The sequence below is a fragment of the Balaenoptera musculus genome, chromosome 14, assembly GCF_009873245.2.
Source record: "Balaenoptera musculus isolate JJ_BM4_2016_0621 chromosome 14, mBalMus1.pri.v3, whole genome shotgun sequence".
Classification (NCBI taxonomy): Eukaryota; Metazoa; Chordata; class Mammalia; order Artiodactyla; family Balaenopteridae; genus Balaenoptera; species Balaenoptera musculus.
The window spans coordinates 87,998,595-88,019,538 of NC_045798.1; the positions used below are offsets into that span (position 1 = coordinate 87,998,595).

General features: G+C 48.7%; 1 protein-coding gene across 7 annotated transcripts in view; it reads left to right on the plus strand.

Annotated features, from left to right (window-relative positions):
• ZNF236 (zinc finger protein 236) overlaps positions 1 to 20,944 on the plus strand; it is a 103,361-nt gene that overhangs the window by 77,716 nt on the left and 4,701 nt on the right. For 4 of the 7 annotated variants that reach the window (XM_036874592.1, XM_036874590.1, XM_036874591.1 and 1 more), the window contains 5 exons: positions 1,142 to 1,297; positions 10,425 to 10,612; positions 16,555 to 16,683; positions 17,488 to 17,685; positions 19,823 to 19,952. In XM_036874592.1, the coding sequence (XP_036730487.1) occupies positions 1,142 to 1,297; positions 10,425 to 10,612; positions 16,555 to 16,683; positions 17,488 to 17,685; positions 19,823 to 19,952 (801 nt within the window). Of the gene's footprint in view, positions 1 to 1,141; positions 1,298 to 9,351; positions 9,419 to 10,424; positions 10,613 to 16,267; positions 16,684 to 17,487; positions 17,686 to 19,822; positions 19,953 to 20,944 lie in introns of those variants that run through there. The other 3 variants (XM_036874594.1, XM_036874595.1, XM_036874596.1) reach the window with 3 other exon arrangements.

Here is a 20,944-nt window from a genome sequence, read left to right on the forward strand (position 1 = left end):
TTCTGAGAAGTCTAGAAAAACTTTTAATTTGTGGTCACCTGTGGAAAGCATCTAGCTATGCTATAGAAATTTTCGGTTATTTTGTAGAATGCTCTTTTTTCCATGAATGCACAGAATTATAAATGCTTATGAATGCTAGAAATGCAAATATTACTTCAATTAAGGTGTACAGACCTTTAGCAATTCATAAGCTGTTTGGGAAAAAAGTTAGACATTGGGTAAAAGGTGAGGAGAGTCCTCAGTCTCCCCCAGTTATCTTGTACAGTAAAAGTCCTCTTACCTGATGTCTTTAGTCTAGTTATTAATAAAAAGCCACATCAAGCAGAGAGTCAGAAAAACGATGCCTACACGATTTTGAGCATTTATCCGCAGGTCTTTGAAAATGGGTCTGCTCTGCTGGTAGGAGTTCTGCACGTTTTATTTTGCCCACATTTCCACCCCTGTTGCACAGCCTCATTCCCCAGTTCTGTTTCTCTAGCGTGGCATGAGGGTGTTGGTGATTATGAAGCTGAGTGCAGCATCCTTTTGTCTTTTGGTTTTCATTGAAACAGCTCGGGTTTTTAATTTTCATGTTCCTCTGTTTCCATACTATCTGATTACATTGTACAATTATGCTGTAATGTAAAGGTTACAAGCTAATGAAGCTGACAGAAGCCCATGTCTCTCGGTGGGAGTACAGACATCACGGCGTGTTTGAGCCTGCTGTGCGCGTCCAGAGCGCCGTGGGGCAGTGACCCTCCCGCAGGAGACCTGTAGCGGCCACCGCTGCCGCAAGGGAGGCCTTGGTACCCTCCCTCGTGCCCCTCGATGCTGCAGCTGGGGGTCCACCATGTTTGGAAGTATTTCCAATTCGGTTTAAATTTAATTCAACAAAGTGTGTAGCTCTAAGTGCCTAAATGCTGGGTTAAAGTAGAACTCTTAAGAAGCACTTAAAAACTTTATAGCTTAAAAAGTGTGAACAAATAGTTTCCTTTTGGGAAATGTATTTCTTGGTCTTATTTTCATTTTTTTTTCTCTTTAAATAGTATTAAAAATGAAATAGCTTTCACTTTTAAAAGGATGTTATCATATGTTTAACATACTTGCCAGTATGTGAATTAACGTGTTACTTTCAGATATCACAGTATTAATTTCTGTTTAGGTCAAGATCTTATACAGCACAGTTCTAATGGAAGTAGTGAACTGAACGGAAGCATAAGATTATCAGCACCTGCAATCAATAATCAATCTACGGGTGCCACCTTGACCATAAGCAATGATCAACTTCTCTCACAGAGTGCAACGTTAAACGCTTCAGGTATGCAGCTAATGATCGAGCCACGAGAGGCTTCATAACGTTTCATAGTTATAGGGCTCTGCACCTGGTCAGCAGAGAGAAGTCACCTGTCTTCTCGCGTGACGAGTGTGTCAACTGCATGTTCTAATACGTTTGATGTGATTCTGTGATGATTAGTGGCTTATGTATAATTCTAGGACACAGAGCTGTCTCGAGTGTTATTAACCTTTTAAGGTTGTTTCCACCTTCTAAAGAACAAAGGTAAATAATCTTATTCAAATATGCAAGGCATTGTGTATGTCTGCAAGTCACAAAGCTGTCCCCGTGTCACCCAGGCTGAAAGTGCCTCTGGCTCGTTACTTTGTGCCCTGCGGTGGGACTGTTTGGGCGCCAGCTGAATGTAGGATGGCAGAATTAAAAGAAGGCATCTTACTAAGGTTTTGAAATATAGGCTTAATAAAAAATAAAAGTAAAAGAGCTCCAGTAAATAAGTCACAGCTTCATAAGTAAACATTAACAGTTGAGCATGACATATCTGTTTTCCTTACCTTGTAGAGATTTCATTACTTTCTTAGCCCTCTTTATTTTCCAACTCTGTATATCATTTTTTGAGAAAAAGAATTTAATCTTTAGACATGTTTGTACCCCCAGCTAGACTTTTTTTCATGCTTAATTGAAATACTTTCTTATCCAGTAATTCTTCTATTCACAAAAGATTGTGGTGCATACTGTATGGTAAGAAGTATACTAAATCTGGGTGTGTAATGTCGAACAAGGCAACTACGGTCCCCTTGCATTTTGGATCCTAGAAGCGAATAGAGCAGACGTTTATTGAAGAACCCGTAAGTCAGTGTAGAATCACGGCGGTAACGATACATAAAGGGGAGAAGGGCGTCCAGGGAGCACGTCTGCGGGGGGGGGGCTGACCCGGTGGGGGCGGCCTCCCGAGGCGGGAGCTCTGGCCGTGGGGGGGCGTTTCTCCCCCGCGAGCGCGGGCCCGATGGAGCTGCCGGTGCTGCAGGGTGGGGACTTGCTGAACTGGAGCAGGCGCTGAGCTGAGGCAGCGGCACACAGTCAGGTTCCGCTCAGGGCCCTGAGGGACTTCCTGTCCACCCCCTCCTCTGCTGAAGGGTACGCTGACGCCCGGGTGGCCAAGAGCCTTGTTGGAATCTCGTGCTGGCGGATCTGGGCAGATCCACAATCTGGACTTCTGGCTGATGATCGTTTCCACTGTACCACTGCTCTCCGTGTTTGCCTGTCTCTACTTTGGTCTTAGCTCTGTCCCTCCTGCGTCGGTTTGCTTGTTTACTTTTGGGGCTCTAAGAAAATTGTATCCCAGAACTGAATTCTTTTACTTATTAATTTGAAATGAGAGTCTTTTTGTTGTGTTTGCAATTAAGGGGAACTTTGTCTTATATTCTAATTGGCTGTGAAAGCTAGTACTTTCAGGTTATAATTTAGCCTGTAATAGGTAAGACATCTACAGTATATCATGTACTACTCAAGTTACATAGCAAAACTTGTTTCTGCAGCTGTTTCCTGAAAGTCTTAGTTGTATCTTTTGTAAAGGACTAGACACTGCGTTCTTTCTTATCACCTCTAGGGTTCTGATCACCTCTGCCACCCTGCGTGGTGCGTGGTGCGTGTTGCGACATGAAGATGTGTCTCTTGTGTTTGGCCCGAATGAGTGGTGTCACGCTCTGGTGGGGATCTCTGTCCTGGAATGTTGAGAGGTCAGGCTCTCCCCGCCTCCTGCTTCCCTGAGGAGTAAACTGGCTGTAGGTGGTGGAATCTTATGTCTCCTTGGAAGCCCTGCTTCATGTCTGTAGTGAGTCCTGGGCAAATTGATGGAAAGACAAGGAGAGTTTTAGGTGTTTCCCTTTAAATGGAGGGGTGTTTTGCACTACTTGGTGACCCTGGACGTTCGCTGGTACAGCAGATTACTTAAAGTTGATGATGTTCTGATCAGAATGGAGAAGGGGATGGAGGGAGAGCCCAGGAACGCAGAGGGCTCTGTTCTGGCCACCTGCATTTCGTAAAACCTCTGTCTTCTGTGAGTCAGACATTAGGTGTTCCACCTTGTACATCTGCCTCCACAGATACAGAGTGATGGTCTCACAGGCAGGGGAAGAGCGGTCAGTTGTGTACAGGGCTCCTGTATGCCATGCACTGATGTTTCTTTAAAAACAACACGCATGCCCCTTTCTTCTGATATAATTTTTTTTTCTCTTTAGACTTACTGTTGTAGAGCCAGCTGAGAACTTTTCTCTTCTTTTCTTTTTTGATGCCACTTTAGCTTAATTTGGTACCTTATTAAAAAAATTTTTTTTCAGGAGTTTGATGATATTAGAAAATAAAAGATGTGCTCATAATTAAAGAACATGTGTTTAATAATGTAGTATCAGTTATTATAAATACAGGATTAATTTTATATAAGCAACTCAGTTGTATTACAATCTCAGACACCTTTGGGGTCTTTGAATAACCCTGAATATAGGAAACCGTTCTTCATACACTGAACCACTCGGTCCTTGACTCTAGGCAGATGTTTTTAGAGAGGTTTGCGTATTCCACTAGTGCTAGTTATAATTAAGTAGCTGATTTCATCTATATCCTATTGTCAAGAGATTGCATCTTAATGGGCAACATTTATCTTAGAATCAGTCAGCCCCAGGCTGAGCTTCAGGCCACACCAATAAGGACTGAAATTGAATGACTTTGAGATTGAACATGCCTCTTCTAAGATGAGCACCAAAATACAAACTTTCAGTGTCACCCGGTAAAAGCCATGTTGCAGGCCCTTGATCAGAGCATGGTGACTGTGCGCGTGGTTGTCGTCGTTAACTCTATGTGAGCAGGATGTGGGGGGCTGCAGCTTCTAGGGCAGCTTTTGCGCTCTTTGCGCCTTAGTTGGAGGTAGGCTGTTACCGTTTAGGGATTTACAAATAAATCGATGTGCCCCGATGAGTCAGAATTTCACATCCAGAACGAAAGCATGTGCTTTTGTTCAGGTGTGTGATATGGGTTTGAAGGCCATTTCCAGATCCGATCCAGGTAACACCCATGACAAAGGGCTTTCCTAGAAAATGGGCAAGTATGCTGTAAGTACCCTTTCAGAGGCAGAAAGTTATTATTAGTAGAGGCTTGAAATTTAGCACAGCTTTTTAAGGAATTTAACATTGTCTTTTTGTTCTTACCTGAGTCCCTCTGTTTTTTTGATTTTGGAATACTTTATTTATTTATTTATTTATTTATTTTTAAACATCTTTATTGGAGTATAATTGCTTTACAATGGTGTGTTAGTTTCTGCTGTATAACAGAGTGAGTCAGCTATACATATACATATATCCCCATACCTCCTCCCTCTTGCGTCTCCCTCCCACCCTCCCTATCCCACCCCTCTAGGTGGTCACAAAGCACCGAGCTGATCTCCCTGTGCTATGCGGCTGCTTCCCACTAGCTATCTGTTTTACATTTGGTAGTGTGTATATGTCCATGCCACTCTCTCACTTCGTCCCAGCTTACCCTTCCCTCCTCCCCGTGTCCTCAGGTCCATTCTCTACATCTGCATCTTTATTCCTGTCCTGCCCCTAGGTTCTTCAGAACCTTTTTTTTTTTTTTTTAAGATTCCATATATATGTATTAGCATACGGTATTTTTTCTCTTTCTGACTTACTTCACTCTCTGTGACAGACAGAGGTCTGTCTGTGGATGTCTGGGTCCATCCACCTCACTACAAATAACTCAATTTCGTTTCTTTTTATGGCTGAGTAATATTCCATTATATATATGTGCCACATCTTCTTTATCCATTCATCTGTCGATGGACACTTAGGTTGCTTCCATGTCCTGGCTGTTGTAAATAGAGCTGCAGTGAACATTGTGGTACATGACTTTTTTGAATTATGGTTTTCTCAGGGTATATGCCCAGTAGTGGGATTGCTGGGTCATATGGTAGTTCTATTTTTATTTTTTTAAGGAACCTCCATACTGTTTGTAGATTTTTTCATGATGGCCATTCTGACTGGTGTCAGGTGATACCTCATTATAGTTTTGATTTGCATTTCTCTAATGATTAGTGATGTTGAGCATTCTTTCATGTGTTTGTTAGCTATCTGTATATCTTTGAAGAAATGTCTATTTAGGTCTTCTGCCCATTTTTTTGGATTGGGTTGTTTGTTTTTTTTGATATTGAGCTGCCTGAGCTGCTTGTAAATTTTGGAGATTAGTCCTTTGTCAGTTGCTTCATTTGCAAATATTTTCTCCCATTCTGAGGGTTGTCTTTTCGTCTTGTTTATGGTTTCCTTTGCTGTGCAAAAGCTTTGAAGTTTCATTAGGTCCCATTTGTTTATTTTTGTTTTTATTTCCATTTCTCCAGGAGGTGGGTCAATAAGGATCTTGCTGTGATTTATGTCATAGAGTGTTCTGCCTAGGTTTTCCTCTAAGAGTTTTATAGTGTCTGGCCTTATGTTTAGGTCTTTAATCCATTTTGAGTTTATTTTTGTGTATGGTGTTAGGGAGTGTTCTAATTTCACTCTTTTACATGTAGCTGTCCAGTTTTCCCAGCACCACTTATTGAAGAGGCTGTCTTTTCTCCGTTGTATATTCTTGCCTCCTTTATCAAAGGTAAAGTGACCATATGTGCGTGGGTTTATCTCTGGGCTTCCTATCCTGTTCCACTGATCTGTATTTCTGTTTTTGTGCCAGTGCCATACTGTCTTGATTACTGTAGCTTTGTAGTATATTCTGAAGTCAGGGAGCCTGATTCCTCCAGCTCCGTTTTTCTTTCTCAAGATTGCTTTGGCTCTTCGGGGTCTTTTGTGTTTCCATACAAATTGTGCAGTTTTTGTTCTAGTTCTTGTGAAAATGCCATCGGTAGTTTGATAGGGATTGCGCTGAATCTGTAGATTGCTTTGGGTAGTATAGTCATTTTCACAATGTTGATTCTTCCCATTCAAGAACATGGTATATCTCTCCATCTGTTTGTATCATCTTTAATTTCTTTTATCAGTGTCTTATAGTTTTCTGCATACAGGTCTTTTGTCTCCTTGGGTAGGTTTATTCCTAGGTGTTTTATTCTTTTTGTGGCAGTGGTAAATGGGAGTGTTTCCTTAATTTCTCTTTCAGATTTTTCATCATTGGTGTGTAGGAATGCAAGAGATTTCTGTGCATTAATTTTGTATCCTGCTACTTTACCAAATTCATTGATTAGCTCTAGTAGTTTTCTGGTAGCATCTTTAGGATTCTCTGTGTATAGTATCATGTCATCTGCAAACAGTGACAGCTTTACTTCTTCTTTTCCGATTTGGATTCCTTTTATTTCTTTTTCATCTCTGATGGCTGTGGCTAAAACTTCCAAAACTATGTTGAATAATAGTGGTGAGGGTGGGCAACCTTGTCTTGTTCCTGATCTCAGTGGAGATGGTTTCAGTTTTTCACCATTAAGAATGATGTTGGCTGTGGGTTTGTCATATACGGCCTTTATTATGTTGAGGTAAGTTCCCTCTATGCCTACTTTCTGGAGAGGTTTTATCATAAATGGGTGTTGAATTTTGTCGAAAGTTTTTTCTGCATCTATTGAGATGATCATATGGTTTTTCTCCTTCAGTTTGTTAATATGGTGTATCACATTGATTGATTTGCGTATATTGAAGAATCCTTGCATTGCTGGGATAAACCCCACTTGATCATGGTGTATGATCCTTTTAGTGTGCTGTTGGATTCTGTTTGCTAGTATTTTATGGAGTATTTTTGCATCTATGTTCATCAGTGATATTGGCCTGTAGTTTTCTTTCTTTGTGACATCTTTGTCTGGTTTTGGTATCAGGGTGATGGTGGCCTCATAGAATGAGTTTGGGAGTGTTCCTCCCTCTGCTATATTTTGGAAGAGTTTGAGAAGGATAGGTGTTAACTCTTCTCTAAATGTTTGGTAGAATTCGCCTGTGAAGCCATCTAGTCCTGGGCTTTTGTTTCCTGGAAGATTTTTAATCACAGTCTCAATTTCAATGCTTGTGATTGGTCTGTTTATATTTTCTATTTCTTCCTGGTTCAGTCTCGGAAGGTTGTGCTTTTCTAAGAATGTGTGCATTTCTTCCAGGTTGTCCATTTTATTGGCATAGAGTTGCTTGTAGTAATCTCTCATGATCCTTTGTTTTTCTGCAGTGTCAGTTGTTACTTCTCCTTTTTCTTTTCTAATTCTGTTGATTTGAGTCTTCTCCCTTTTTTTCTTGATGAGTCTGGCTAATGGTTTATCAATTTTGTTTATCTTCTCAAAGAACCAGCTTTTAGTTTTATTGATCTTTGCTATTGTTTCCTTGATTTCTTTTTCGTTTATTTCTGATCTAATCTTTATGATTTCTTTCCTTCTGCTAACTTTGGGGTTTTTTTTGTTCTTCTTTCTCTAATTGCTTTAGGTGTAAGGTTAGGTTGTTTGTTTGAGATGTTTCTTGTTTCTTGAGGTAGGATTGTATTGCTACAGACTTCCCTCTTGGAACTGCTTTTGCTGCATCCCATAGGTTTTGGGTTGCTGTGTTTTCATTGTCATCTGAGTCCCTTTTTAAGATAATTTTGATGAATAAATTGAGTTCTGCTTTCAGTGAGAGAAAAGATCAATTTTTTGTTTGCTAGTTCTTTGTGAGGTTATTTTGGCCTCCATTTCTCCTAGATTTAAGTACAATCAATTACTTATTTCCCAACAGCTCAGAAATGTTAACGGTCCCCGCCTGTGGATGCACTTTAAAATCAGACGCTCTTCCCACTCTGCCTGGGGGTGAGGCCAGTCAGGGCATGTTTCCCGTTCCCGACTCCCTGCCTCCTCTCACCACTTTTTTGTTAATCTCAAGAAAAAAATGATCTCGCACCTTGTCAACTTGTTATGAAACCCTCCAAAATTATCATTAAGTTTTCTTAGAGGCTATGAAAACTTATCCCGACAAAGACTGAAAACAGAGTGGGTTTGATGAAAGTACAGAACTTGTTAATCCTTTAAAGGTTACTCTTTTTGAGTTAGAGTCATGAAGTGAAGTAGGGCTTAGATGGCTGTGATGTGTCCTAGGGGAATAGAAGAAATAAGAAAAAATAAGTGGGAACTAAAAGTAAGAGTCTACAGTCTTTACTTCAGTATTGAATCTTAATTTTCCTGTTAAGAGTATTTAATTTGAATTTTAAATTATGGTTTCTAGAGCTTTAAGCAAATACTTTCATATGGCTAAGAGCTCTGTATTAAATATAATTACAGTTTTTAATTATTTTAATCATTTAATTGCATGTGTAAGAAAATTTTTAAACACAGGTTCTTTTCAACCATGTTGAGACGAGTTCTGCCTGAACTAGGATCATCCTTCTTGTGGGAAGTCTCTTGAATTAAGAACAGTATTAAAGGTTGCTTCACCACACTGTTTGAGTTGAAATATGAGCTCTGGCCTTCCGTGAAGTTGTTCAGTCTTTTCTCTGAACTTTTTGTCAGGGTTCCCCTTAGTTAGTGAACTCGCAGGCTTCTGTTTTCTCTGCATTCCGTGTGCTGCACGTCCTGGAACCTTCCACTACCTTAACCATCCTCAGAACGTCGGACGTAGTTCACTGGTTGGAAGGGGAGAAGATCTGCGGCTCCTTAGTTGCAGGAGTTGTGCTGAGGTCTGGAGTCCTGGTGGCTACTCCGGGGTGAGCCCTGCCAGCTTGTGGCTGTGCTCTTTGCCAGCGTGGCCCTCACACCACCGTGCTTCTCTCAGCCCGGCGCCCTGCCGGCCGACCCCATCCTCTCCTTAGGGATTCTGATTGGATGGCAGCTCGTGTAGCTGCTCCTCGCCAGGTCCTGCAGTGTCCTTCTCGTTCATCTTCACCCCTCCCGATAGAGTCACACCTGCATGCGTTGCGAGAGTTTCGGGTGTGTGGAGGGGATGCCTGGTGAGGAGGTGGCCCAGGTACCTCCGCAGATCCACACTCCCCTCCCGTCCTGGTGGCCGGGCACGCGCGCTGTGCAGACGCGAGCGAGGGGGGGCTGGCGAGGTTCTCGGAGCCGCGTGGCTGCTTCAAGAGCGGGAGACTCCCAGCCTCCTAATGGTTGTACTGCTTTGAAGGTTCCAGGTGTGTGCAGCACAGTGTGGGACTCCGGGAGTGTGGATCTGTGGAGGACGCCAGTTACAAGTAAGTAGCCTGGTTCCCTGTTGCCCGACTCGGGCAGACCCAGGTCTCAGCAGAGGACCGCGGGAGTCTCGTGGGTGTTTCGTGTTCAGACCTAATTAGGGACTAGTGTTCGGAATTTCTGCTTCAGGTGTCATCTTGGGTCGCTAGCACCTGGCACGGTGGCTGACGCAAGTGGGTGATAAGTCACGTTTGCTAGATGAATGGAAGGACAGCTTGTGAGGATTGTGTGTGTGTGTGTGTGTGTGTACACGTGCATGTGCATGTGTGTTATGCTTACAAGTAAAAACTTAAAAAATTGTGTTTTGTTGGTGCCCGCCACAGGACTTTGATAATACCATGCTAAGCCATTTCGTTTGCCAGTAGGTGCATGAGTTTTCAGTTTTGTGGAAGAGAAGGCCTTCCCTTTCTTTGCCCAATCTGTCCCAGATGTCTTCCTTTCTGTATATCATTAGCTACAAGGGGAAAATATTATAGTGTTTTGTTTTGTTATCTCCAAGAAAATTAAGGTGTCTGCAGGATAAATTAGTATTTAAAGGATTGCATGAGGTTGATTTTGATTGCCTGTGTTTCAGAATAGGTGAACGTAAGCAGAGTTGTCAGATGTTACACTGTGGAGCTGGTCGTCGCTCAGTGGGTCCCGTTTCATTCCTCTCTCCAGGCTGGTCTCTGGTCCTGGATGAGGACAGTGTCCTGGAAATTCTTGTCTGAGTCTCCTTCTGCACTGGCAGCGGTGACTGGGCCTTAGGGTCACTTTTTCACTCTCTTTTACGGCTTTTTCTCTGTTTACACTTCAGAAGCAGAGTACATTTACGTGTAAGGACATGTAGATATTTACAAAAGCCTTGCCATAACGTTGGACTCAAAGATACTGTGATTTCCTTGATGCACTTTCACAAGCTTAGGCAATGTGAATGCCGATTATGACAGATTTGTTCCTTTATGAAAACTGTCTTCCCGTGCGAATAACATTGGACTTACCTACTTTCCCGTTTTGCCTTTTCTGTAGAACTTAATGCCACAGCTGGAAGCCTGCCTTTGACAACACCCATGTCCCCGTCTGCCACATCTGCCCAGAACCTGGTCATGTCCTCATCGGGGGTCGGGGGAGAGGCCAGCGTCACACTGACCCTGGCTGACACTCAGGGTTTGCTCTCCGGGGGGCTGGACACGGTCACGCTCAACATCGCTTCTCAGGTGGGTTCCTGTGTTCCCCCCGCCCCACGGGGTCGTCCCGGGGAACTTTACTTATCACTTTCCTGAGTGTGTGTTCTGAATACGCTCTTTCAAAGCTGAAGTGTTTTTTTTTTTTTGATTAAATTGAAAAAGTAATTGGTTAAATGCAAAGTGGGGAGTACAAGAAAATGCAGACAATACAGAAAAGCATTTTAAAAAAATCCACTACCCAAACGGAACTCCACTTAACGTTTCTGAGTGTGTGTACCCTCTTAAACCTTTCTGTGCATACGTACAGATGCGTATTTTCTAACTTTTACAGAAGTGAGCTCACGTGTATCTCGTGTAGTGTAAACTTTTCCCCCTCTCGTTAATTATATTGTGAATATCTTCCCATCAATGATTTTAGCAGTGCAGACATTTGTAATGACTGTACCACCGTTCGTCTTATAGATGAGTTTACTGAGGGGCACTACGTTGCATCCAGGGTTTTGTTATTAGTAGGGTGGAAATTCGTATGCTCTTTATCACTTATGTTCTTAGATGAATCCCTGCAGTAGATGTGCTGGATAGAAGGGTGTACATTTTAGATAACGCATTGAGCTTAAGATGCCGAAAAACCTTTCAGAGCTTAATTAGAAAACTCATGAGAAAGGATGATTAATTACAGAGACGAATCCCTCTAGTAAAGTGCTGTCAGAGTTTCGACAGCGGACCTGTCTGCTGGTCCCTGTCTGTGCGTGTGCCCGGCTGTGCGTGTGCCTGTCTGTGCGTGTCACCGGCTGTGCGTGTGCCTGGCTGTGCGTGTGCCTGGCTGTGCGTGTCGCTGGCTGTGCGTGTGTCTGGCTGTGCGTGTGCCCAGCTGTGTGTGTCCCTGGCTATGCGTGTGCCTGGCTGTGCGTGTCGCTGGCTGTGCGGGTGCCCAGCTGTGCGTGTGCCTGGCTGTGCGTGTCGCCGGCTGTGCGGGTGCCCGGCTGTGCGTGTGCCTGGCTGTGCGTGTCGCCGGCTGTGCGGGTGCCTGGCTGTGCGTGTGCCGGGCTGTGCGTATGCCCGGCTGTGCGTGTCCCTGGCTGTGCATGTCGCCGGCTGTGCGTGTGCCCAGCTGTGCGTGCCCCTGGCTGTGCCTGTGTCTGGCTGTGCGTGTCTCTGGCTGTGCCTGTGTCTCGCTGTGCGTGTCCCTGGCTGTGCCTGTGTCTCGCTGTGCGTGTCCCTGGCTGTGCATGTGTCTCGCTGTGCGTGCCCCTGGCTGTGCATGTGTCTCGCTGTGCGTGCCCCTGGCTGTGCCTGTGTCTGGCTGTGCGTGTCCCTGGCTGTGCCTGTGTCTCGCTGTGCGTGCCCCTGGCTGTGCCTGTGTCTCGCTGTGCGTGTCCCTGGCTGTGCCTGTGTCTCGCTGTGCGTGCCCCTGGCTGTGCATGTGTCTTGCTGTGCGTGCCCCTGGCTGTGCCTGTGTCTGGCTGTGCGTGTCCCTGGCTGTGCCTGTGTCTCGCTGTGCGTGTCCCTGGCTGTGCATGTGTCTCGCTGTGCGTGCCCCTGGCTGTGCCTGTGTCTGGCTGTGCGTGTCCCTGGCTGTGCCTGTGTCTCGCTGTGCGTGCCCCTGGCTGTGCCTGTGTCTCGCTGTGCGTGTCCCTGGCTGTGCCTGTGTCTCGCTGTGCGTGCCCCTGGCTGTGCATGTGTCTTCCTGTGCGTGCCCCTGGCTGTGCCTGTGTCTGGCTGTGCGTGTCCCTGGCTGTGCCTGTGTCTCGCTGTGCGTGTCCCTGGCTGTGCATGTGTCTCGCTGTGCGTGCCCCTGGCTGTGCCTGTGTCTCGCTGTGCGTGCCCCTGGCTGTGCATGTGTCTCGCTGTGCGTGCCCCTGGCTGTGCCTGTGTCTCGCTGTGCGTGCCCCTGGCTGTGCATGTGTCTCGCTGTGCGTGCCCCTGGCTGTGCGTGTGTCTCGCTGTGCGTGTCCCTGGCTGTGCCTGTGTCTCGCTGTGCGTGCCCCTGGCTGTGCCTGTGTCTCGCTGTGCGTGTCCCTGGCTGTGCCTGTGTCTCGCTGTGCGTGTCGCTGGCTGTGCCTGTGTCTCGCTGTGCGTGTCCCTGGCTGTGTGTGTGTCTCGCTGTGCGTGCCCCTGGCTGTGCCTGTGTCTCGCTGTGCGTGTCCCTGGCTGTGCCTGTGTCTCGCTGTGCGTGTCCCTGGCTGTGCCTGTGTCTCGCTGTGCGTGCCCCTGGCTGTGCCTGTGTCTCGCTGTGCGTGCCCCTGGCTGTGCATGTGTCTCGCTGTGCGTGCCCCTGGCTGTGCCTGTGTCTCGCTGTGCGTGTCCCTGGCTGTGCCTGTGTCTCGCTGTGCGTGTCCCTGGCTGTGCCTGTGTCTGGCTGTGCGTGTCGCTGGCTGTGCCTGTGTCTCGCTGTGCGTGCCCCTGGCTGTGCATGTGTCTCGCTGTGCGTGCCCCTGGCTGTGCCTGTGTCTCGCTGTGCGTGTCCCTGGCTGTGCCTGTGTCTCGCTGTGCGTGCCCCTGGCTGTGCGTGTGTCTCGCTGTGCGTGCCCCTGGCTGTGCCTGTGTCTGGCTGTGCGTGTCGCTGGCTGTGCCTGTGTCTCGCTGTGCGTGCCCCTGGCTGTGCATGTGTCTTGCTGTGCGTGCCCCTGGCTGTGCCTGTGTCTGGCTGTGCGTGTCCCTGGCTGTGCCTGTGTCTCGCTGTGCGTGTCGCTGGCTGTGCATGTGTCTCGCTGTGCGTGCCCCTGGCTGTGCGTGTGTCTCGCTGTGCGTGCCCCTGGCTGTGCATGTGTCTCGCTGTGCGTGCCCCTGGCTGTGCCTGTGTCTCGCTGTGCGTGCCCCTGGCTGTGCATGTGTCTCGCTGTGCGTGCCCCTGGCTGTGCCTGTGTCTCGCTGTGCGTGCCCCTGGCTGTGCGTGTGTCTCGCTGTGCGTGCCCCTGGCTGTGCCTGTGTCTCGCTGTGCGTGTCCCTGGCTGTGCCTGTGTCTCGCTGTGCGTGCCCCTGGCTGTGCGTGTGTCTCGCTGTGCGTGTCCCTGGCTGTGCCTGTGTCTCGCTGTGCGTGTCCCTGGCTGTGCATGTGTCTCGCTGTGCGTGCCCCTGGCTGTGCCTGTGTCTGGCTGTGCGTGTCGCTGGCTGTGAAGAGGCAGGCTGGGCAGCGGAGTAGACGCTCACCTGCTCTCCTGGCTGGAGCTTCGTCTCCACTCTGGGCTCTCGCTGTGCAGGGAAACGCTGACGGCTGTGGCATCCAGAGCAGGGTCTCTTCTGATCCTGCCACAGGTGCGTGCTGGCTGTTTTGACTGCGGGAAGATGGGTTAGCTCTTCTAGGTCCTCGCTCTTTCCCTTTGTAGAACAGTGATGTGTCCTCCGCTTGCTCTGGGCTCACGCCCTGTGAGGTCCCCTGCAAGCATGCCCGGCCCTTTCCCCAGGGAACACGTGGGACACTGCACATGAGGGGCTTCTGTCCCGGCCGACCAGAACACTCCCTCCCAGGCGATTTTGACTCTGCAGCCTGGGCCCCCTGAGCAGTTGAGGGGGAACCCTGCTCCTCTCAGCCAGTGCTCGGGGGTCTACAAAATTCTTGTGCACTTAGGGAATGAGAATTATTACAATTTCCACCTCAGTGTAAATGAAATATAGCGAAGAAACAGACTGCAAGTAATAATGCAAACCAAAAATAAGTGACTTCTAGATGATGCCATTTTAGCGGATTCAGGTCATCATTTCTGTAAGTATAGCTAATTGTTGAGCATTTATTTTATTAGGCACTTGATTTTTGAATCAGGGCATTTGCATTAAGAATACTTAATATTAGCCTTTGAAACACCAACCGTAAGCTAGTAAATCACATCGTATTCAGGATTTTTTTTAAATTAAGCTTTTTTATTTTGAGATAATTGTGGATTCTCAGGCAATGATAAGAAATGATACAGATCCCATGGACCCCCTACCCAGTTTCCCCAGCGGTAGCATCTTGTAAGACCAGGGCACCGCACCCTCCAGGTGTTGTCGTTGGCAGAGTCAGGACGCAGAACACGCCCATCCCCACAAGGATCCCTCGGGTTGCCCTTTTAGCCGCATCTGCTTCCCCTTCCCCCAGCAACTGCTGACCTCTTCTACAGTGTTGTCGTTTCAAAACAAAAAGGAATTGTAATTTCCCCTTGATAAACCTGTATGAGCTAAGAGTCTCAGATGTCTTAGCTTTAGTTGGGAATATATGAATTTATTGAGCCAGCACTGATTCAGTTGTATCAGAATTTCTGGCCAGCAGTTGTATTTGTTCGTGATTAATAAAATAAGGAAATGTGAATTTATTAATTTTGATTGACAAATTTGATTAATTTTTCAAAATTGGGTACCAATACTGGGTACCAACTGTCTAATCAGAGTGGGGGCCAAAGCCAGCCACAGACACATAAAAGTGCAACAGTAACTGCTATTTGAAGGTAGCAATATTCAACTAACTCCCCTATGTAAGGGGGGTAGTGGACATGATGCTTTATTAGGGTACATAGGAACTTTTCAATCCATCCCACGTTTGTGTAAGAAAATTGGACTGATGGATGGAGATACCTAAAATATTATTTCACTTTTTAAAAAATTGCCTATGGAAAGTAAAGAATCTTAATTTAAGCTCTCTTTTTTCTAGACTCTAGATGACTTTGTAAATTTATTTTCTGCCCCATATACCCCATATTCTACCCCGTTGCCTTTGTTTCCCCATCTGCCTTGGGTAGTGTCTTTCCAGTCAGAAGCGCACCTGAAGTTCTCTGATGGAGGGAGTGTTCACAGTGCCATCTCGCCCTGTTTTCCATCTCCCCGCCTGCTCCTCAGCTCTTTGTCTTCCCTGTTGGAGCTCAGCTTGTGTCAGTCCCGTGAGGACATTAGGCCGCAGCCTTCACCTTCAGCTGCAGGGTCCCAGCGACATGGGCCATGTTCTTTATGGTCGTGTGACCCCTTACCCCTTTAGCATTGTGCATTGATGGGGAGTCTTCATGGTTTTGAGTGAGTGTTTTGACGATGTGTGAAATACGCTTAGAATCAGCTTTAATTGTAGCAGTTCAAGTTGTATTCTTAGTATGGAGCCAGCATTTGCAGTACAGTGTTGGTTCCTTTAGGTTGAACCTGGTCTCTGCACTCACCCCCGGCATCACCCTCACCACATCCATTCTCTCTCTCTGTCTCAGATTCGCAGTCAGTTGATAAAGGTGTGCCGGCGTGGCAATAAGACTCAAGGTAGTTTTGTACGGCATAGCAAAACTGTGTGTCTATTTTTAAACACATGTTCTTTAGATATGTATTTTTTTACAAGGTTACTGAGATATAATTTATATATCGTAAAGTTCACCCGTGTATTTAAAGTGTGCAATTTAATGGTCTTCAGTATATTTGCAGAGCTGTACAACCATCACCATATCTAATTTTAGAACAGTTCATCACCTGAGAAGAACCCTTGTCCCATTAGCAGTTAGCAGTCACTCCCCAAGTCCCTCCCTCGACCCCAGATCCACCCCACCCCTGCAGGTCTCCCCCAGCCCCTGGCAACCCCTGATCCACTCTCTGTCTGTAGATTTGCCTATTCTGGGCACTTCCCATAAATGGAGTCATAAGACTCTGGTCCTTGCGACTGGCCTCCTGCACTGGCTTGCACACACTGTAGCCGTGTCGTCCTCATTCTGTTTTACTGATGAATACTGTTCCACTGTATAGCTGTACCACATTTTGTCTGTCCGTTCATCAGTTCATGGATATCGGGGTTCTCTGCCCGTTTGGGCTGTTGTGAATAGTGCTGCTGTGGACATTCCTGTACAAGGCTTCAAGTGGATGTAGGTTTTCGTTTCTCTGAGCGGAATTGCCGAGTCATATGGTGATTCTGTGGTTAGCGTTTGAGGACCAGCCAGCTTGTTTTCCGAAGTTACTGTACCATAAGAGATCTTTTAAATTACGACTGGATTTGATCATGTTACAACTTCTAAAGCAGTAATCACCTCTGCCAGGGTCAGCAGTTCCCAGCCTTGCTCACGGACCCCGCTCTCTCGGGCCCTGGGGGTGCGGGCTCGCCCCAGGTCATTCTGGTGAGCCCCACTCCACAGCCGTCGGCAGCCTGTGAAGAAATCACCTATCAGGTACTGCACACGTTTTATCCACAATCTCTCATAGTTTTCAAAAAACGTAGCTTCAGAAGGGATGGGTGGAGGGTCCTGGAGAGTCCTGCATGGCCGGGCTCGGGGCCAGCCTGAGGAGGTGTGTCTCCCGAGGGAGACAGGTGCTGAGCAGGGAGGACCCGGGGGTGGGGGCCTAACACTGGCTCTCGTTTGTTCCATGATTTTCCAATAATGCGGAAATCTAGTTTTAAATTTATCACTATCTTCTTTATTTGCCCACTGATCAGATTGCACGTGGCCACTTACTTGCCTTTGTTCTTTTTGTGGGATTTCCTGTAATACCTTTGCTGATTCTTTCAAGTCTTGCTATACTTTTTCATAGTATACACATTCACGTGTGTGTACATGACCTATTTGTCCTTTGACTAGTCCTTTTTCTTAAACGCAGTTTGGCAGCGGGGGTGAGGGTGGACAGAACACTTAGTAAATGGTAGAGTTCCACATATAAAGGCCTAAAAACTCCTGGAAGCTTTCAGAGAAGTAAAGATGAGGGGTGAGGACCTCGCCCACAGTGGCCACGGCAGTGACTTGGGGGCCGGGTCTGCGGCTGGGCTCCCAGCCGGTGCCGCGCTCCGCTCCCTGGAGCCTGCCCGGTCAGTGTGCTTGAGGCGCGCCTGAGCCACCAGTTGCAGCGGCTCCCGCGGGAGGCCGAGAGGCCGGCCGCCTCCCACAGACGACAGCCGAGCTCGGGGGCTGGGTTCGGGGCGGGGGTGCCTGTTCCCCTCGCGCCGGTCCCGTCAAGCCGGGATTTCTGACCCGCTCCAGGTGACGGGCGTGTCTCCTAACCTGGCCCAGGGTGGGCAGCCCGAGAAGGAGGGCCGGCTGCACCAGTGCCTGGAGTGTGGCCGCACCTTCGCCTCGGCCGCCCTGCTGCTGCACCACAGCAAGGAGCTGCACGGCCGGGAGCGCATCCACGTCTGCCCCGTGTGCAGGAAGGCCTTCAAGCGCGCCACGCACCTCAAGGTACGCCCCCGCCGCCCTCCCGCCAGCGTCGCTGCTCTTCGCTGAAGGTCAGAGGCGCTGCACGGGCTTAGGACTCAGTGGGGTCAGGACTCTTCCTAGTGAGCGACACGGTTCCCATCTCTTTTCGAGGAGAGGCCCGTGGAGGTGAACATATTTACAGATCACCTTGAGATGCCGTTTCTCCCATCGCGGGGACACGTATGAGAGCTCTGTCGGCACCTACGAGCAGGGCTCTGCGGAAGCAGGAACTTCCGTGATGGCTGGCAAGGCTGCAGAATTGGTCTGGCGTCCTACAGGGGAATTAGGCGATACCTAACCAAGCGATAGCGGCTCCCACCGCGAGAGCCGGCACAAAGGCATATGTGCCCGCCCAAGCTCAGGGTTAGGTCAGCGTTGTTCGTAGCTGCCAGTCATTGGAGGCAACCTGAGGGTCCCACTCTGGGACGTCCACACGGTAGAGGAAAGAATGAGGAAGGGTACTGTGATGTGACTTGCAGGACCACTGGTCAGGGGGAGTGTCCCGGCCTGTGACTTCTGGGCCAGAACCCCTCCTCTGCTGCTGCTTAGTTACCAAAAACATGAGAATCCTGTGACGCCTGATTGCACAGTGAATCCCGCACTTGCTTTTTCAGGGCCTTTAGAGGAGGCAGGCAGTCAGTAAACTGAGTTTCTGTTCTCTAGGCCTACATCTGCCTGCACCTCTCACCTCTTTTTCTACTGTTTTCTGAGTTGAGAAACCCCAGTATTAATGTGTTCTGAAAAGAGGACTCCGTGTTCGTTTTTAAAAGCAAAACACTGACAATTGGAGTCTTCTTGCAGAGGCTGCAGCCCGAGGTTGGCGAGGTTGGCGAGTGCTACTTATGACTGAGGGACCCCCAACCCCGTCCGACCTCTGTGTGAATTTGACTCTGTCGCTTAGAACCTCTGTGCTCCTGGTCAGGTCATGTAACATCTACAGCTTCAGTTTCCTACTTTATAAAATAAGGATGTTAATACTTACATTTTATGGTTATTTTGAGGAATATAAAGTACTTAAGCACTGCACTTAGCTCTTAGTAGACAGTACAGAAATTATAACTATACTAATGTTACAGCCTGATAGAGAATAAATCCTTTTAAAGAGGGAAAAGAATAAAAATGGTTAAAGAAAATTTAAGATGTTTAAAATCATATATGTTACTATATATGACATAACTTTTCCATAAACATCTAAAGTGGTGTGTTATACAGTTTGAAATACTAAATCTGGCATTTTAATACCTATAAGTTACTTTCTCTTGATGACCTTCAGAAATCTGGAATTTTTTAAAAATTACATTGTGCCAGAAAATAAGGAAGTCCCCATCACACCCACACGCAGTATATGACGGGATCGTGTCAGGGGGACACGGGGGCAACTGAAAGAGTTCCTAGGGGCCAAAGCTGGAACAGCCGGGGCGAGAAAACAAAGTAGACTTGGATTATAGCCCACAGTGCAAAACCTCCACGGGTCGTTACTGGTGGGAACGTGACCGACTGAGCACACTAGTCTCCCGTGCGGAAGAATCCTGAGTAGCCCCTGTGGACGCTGCCCCCAAGAGGGGATGGCCCCGCTCCTTAGGGGCGAGCGGCAGCAAGGGCACGTGATGGGAGGGGGTAAAAATGGCCGCCCTTCCCTGGAGGAACCTGACAGATGCTAGCTGCGTGATCAGAGTCGGTGCCAGCAGTGATGGTATTGTGGGATGGAAACGGCACGGTACTCCCCATGGCCCACAGCCCACAGCCCTGGTCTGGTGATGAGGAAAACGTCAGACACCTCTCAGTTGAGGGACATCCTGCAGTACCCACCCGGTCCTCTAACAAGTGTCATGGTGGCCGACAGGGAGGGAGGCCGAGACACCGCCCCGCCCAGATGCAGCCCAGGGGCTCGGGGGGAGCCTGGGTCTCCCTGGCAAGCCGCAGGCCCGGCCTCCCATCCCCTGGGTACCACCTCCGACTCTGCTCCGGGAACGCCCATGAGGGTCCTGATTGGAGGCGAGCCTGTGGTCCTCCTCCCACTGACGGGCCTTTCTGCACTGGTTTTCCCTCTCCTGTTTCCAGTCTGTACAGTTCTGTCATGATCTTCAGTATTCTTCACATGTGTGTTTGTCTTTACCAGGAGCACATGCAGACACATCAAGCCGGTCCTTCCTTGAGCTCTCAGAAGCCGAGGGTGTTCAGATGTGACACTTGTGAGAAGGCCTTTGCCAAACCAAGCCAGCTGGAGCGACACAGCCGCATCCACACAGGTGACCACGCAGCGGGACCCCGGTTTAGCGATCTTTGCCGCAAGCCGCTGGTTGGTGAGAAGATGAGATGCAGTGTGTAGATATTCATTTATGACGCAGCACGTTACTTGTGAAGCAGGGGCTGCTTGTTCAGTTTTTTCCTAATCATGCGTCAGTTTATCACGCAGCCAACTTCTTCAGGCACAAGCTGTTGTGTTGGCGTGGCGAGCGCAGGAAAGAGAGGCTCTCGGGCCAGCGCACCTTCCCGGCCCGTCTCCCTCGCGTATCTTCAGAGCCTTCTCTCCTGGCTTTTCCTGTCACCGCCTGTCTGTCAAGTTCGCCTTAGGGAAGACGACAACACGAAGGGGCAGGCCCCGCCCCTCTCTGCCTCCTGGCCCGCCTCGGACAGCCCGCCTCTGTGCCCTCTGACGTGTGCGCACCGCCTCTCGTGGCCTCGGCTGCTCCCGCGGGGACCGTGGCACCCGCGCCCCGCCTCGGGGTCCCCCGCGGCCCCCGGGCTTCCTCCTGCCTCTGCCCCTCCGTCTCCTTGGGACCACGGGCTCGGCCTCCCACCCTCGCTGGTCTTCCCTGCGCCCCTCCAGGCCTCTGTTCACCCTGCAGCCGGGCCAGAGCCCTTGGAGGCTCCCCCTGAGCACCCCCGGCAGAGCCCGCCAGGCCTCCCTGAGCCCCCGAGGTCCCCCGGCCACGGGCGGGTCTCTCCCCCCTCCAGCTCTCTGTCTGGCGCCCACCCTTTTCCCGGTGCTCCCTGGCGGGTCATCGTCTTCCCAGCCCTTCTGTCCCTTTGCCGGCCGTCTCTGACCCACCTTCACACGGACGCCTCCTCCCGAGAGGCCCTGCCCCGCTGGGTGCCCCGGCTGGCGTGAGGGCCTCCTGTGTGGTCGCAGGTGCCCGGCAGCCCTTCCCGGCCCGCGGGCCGTGCGTCCTCAGGGATGCCCCTTGCCTGTCAGCGCAGACCCGGTGCCCACCGGGTGTCCAGCAAGTAGCTCTTGAGT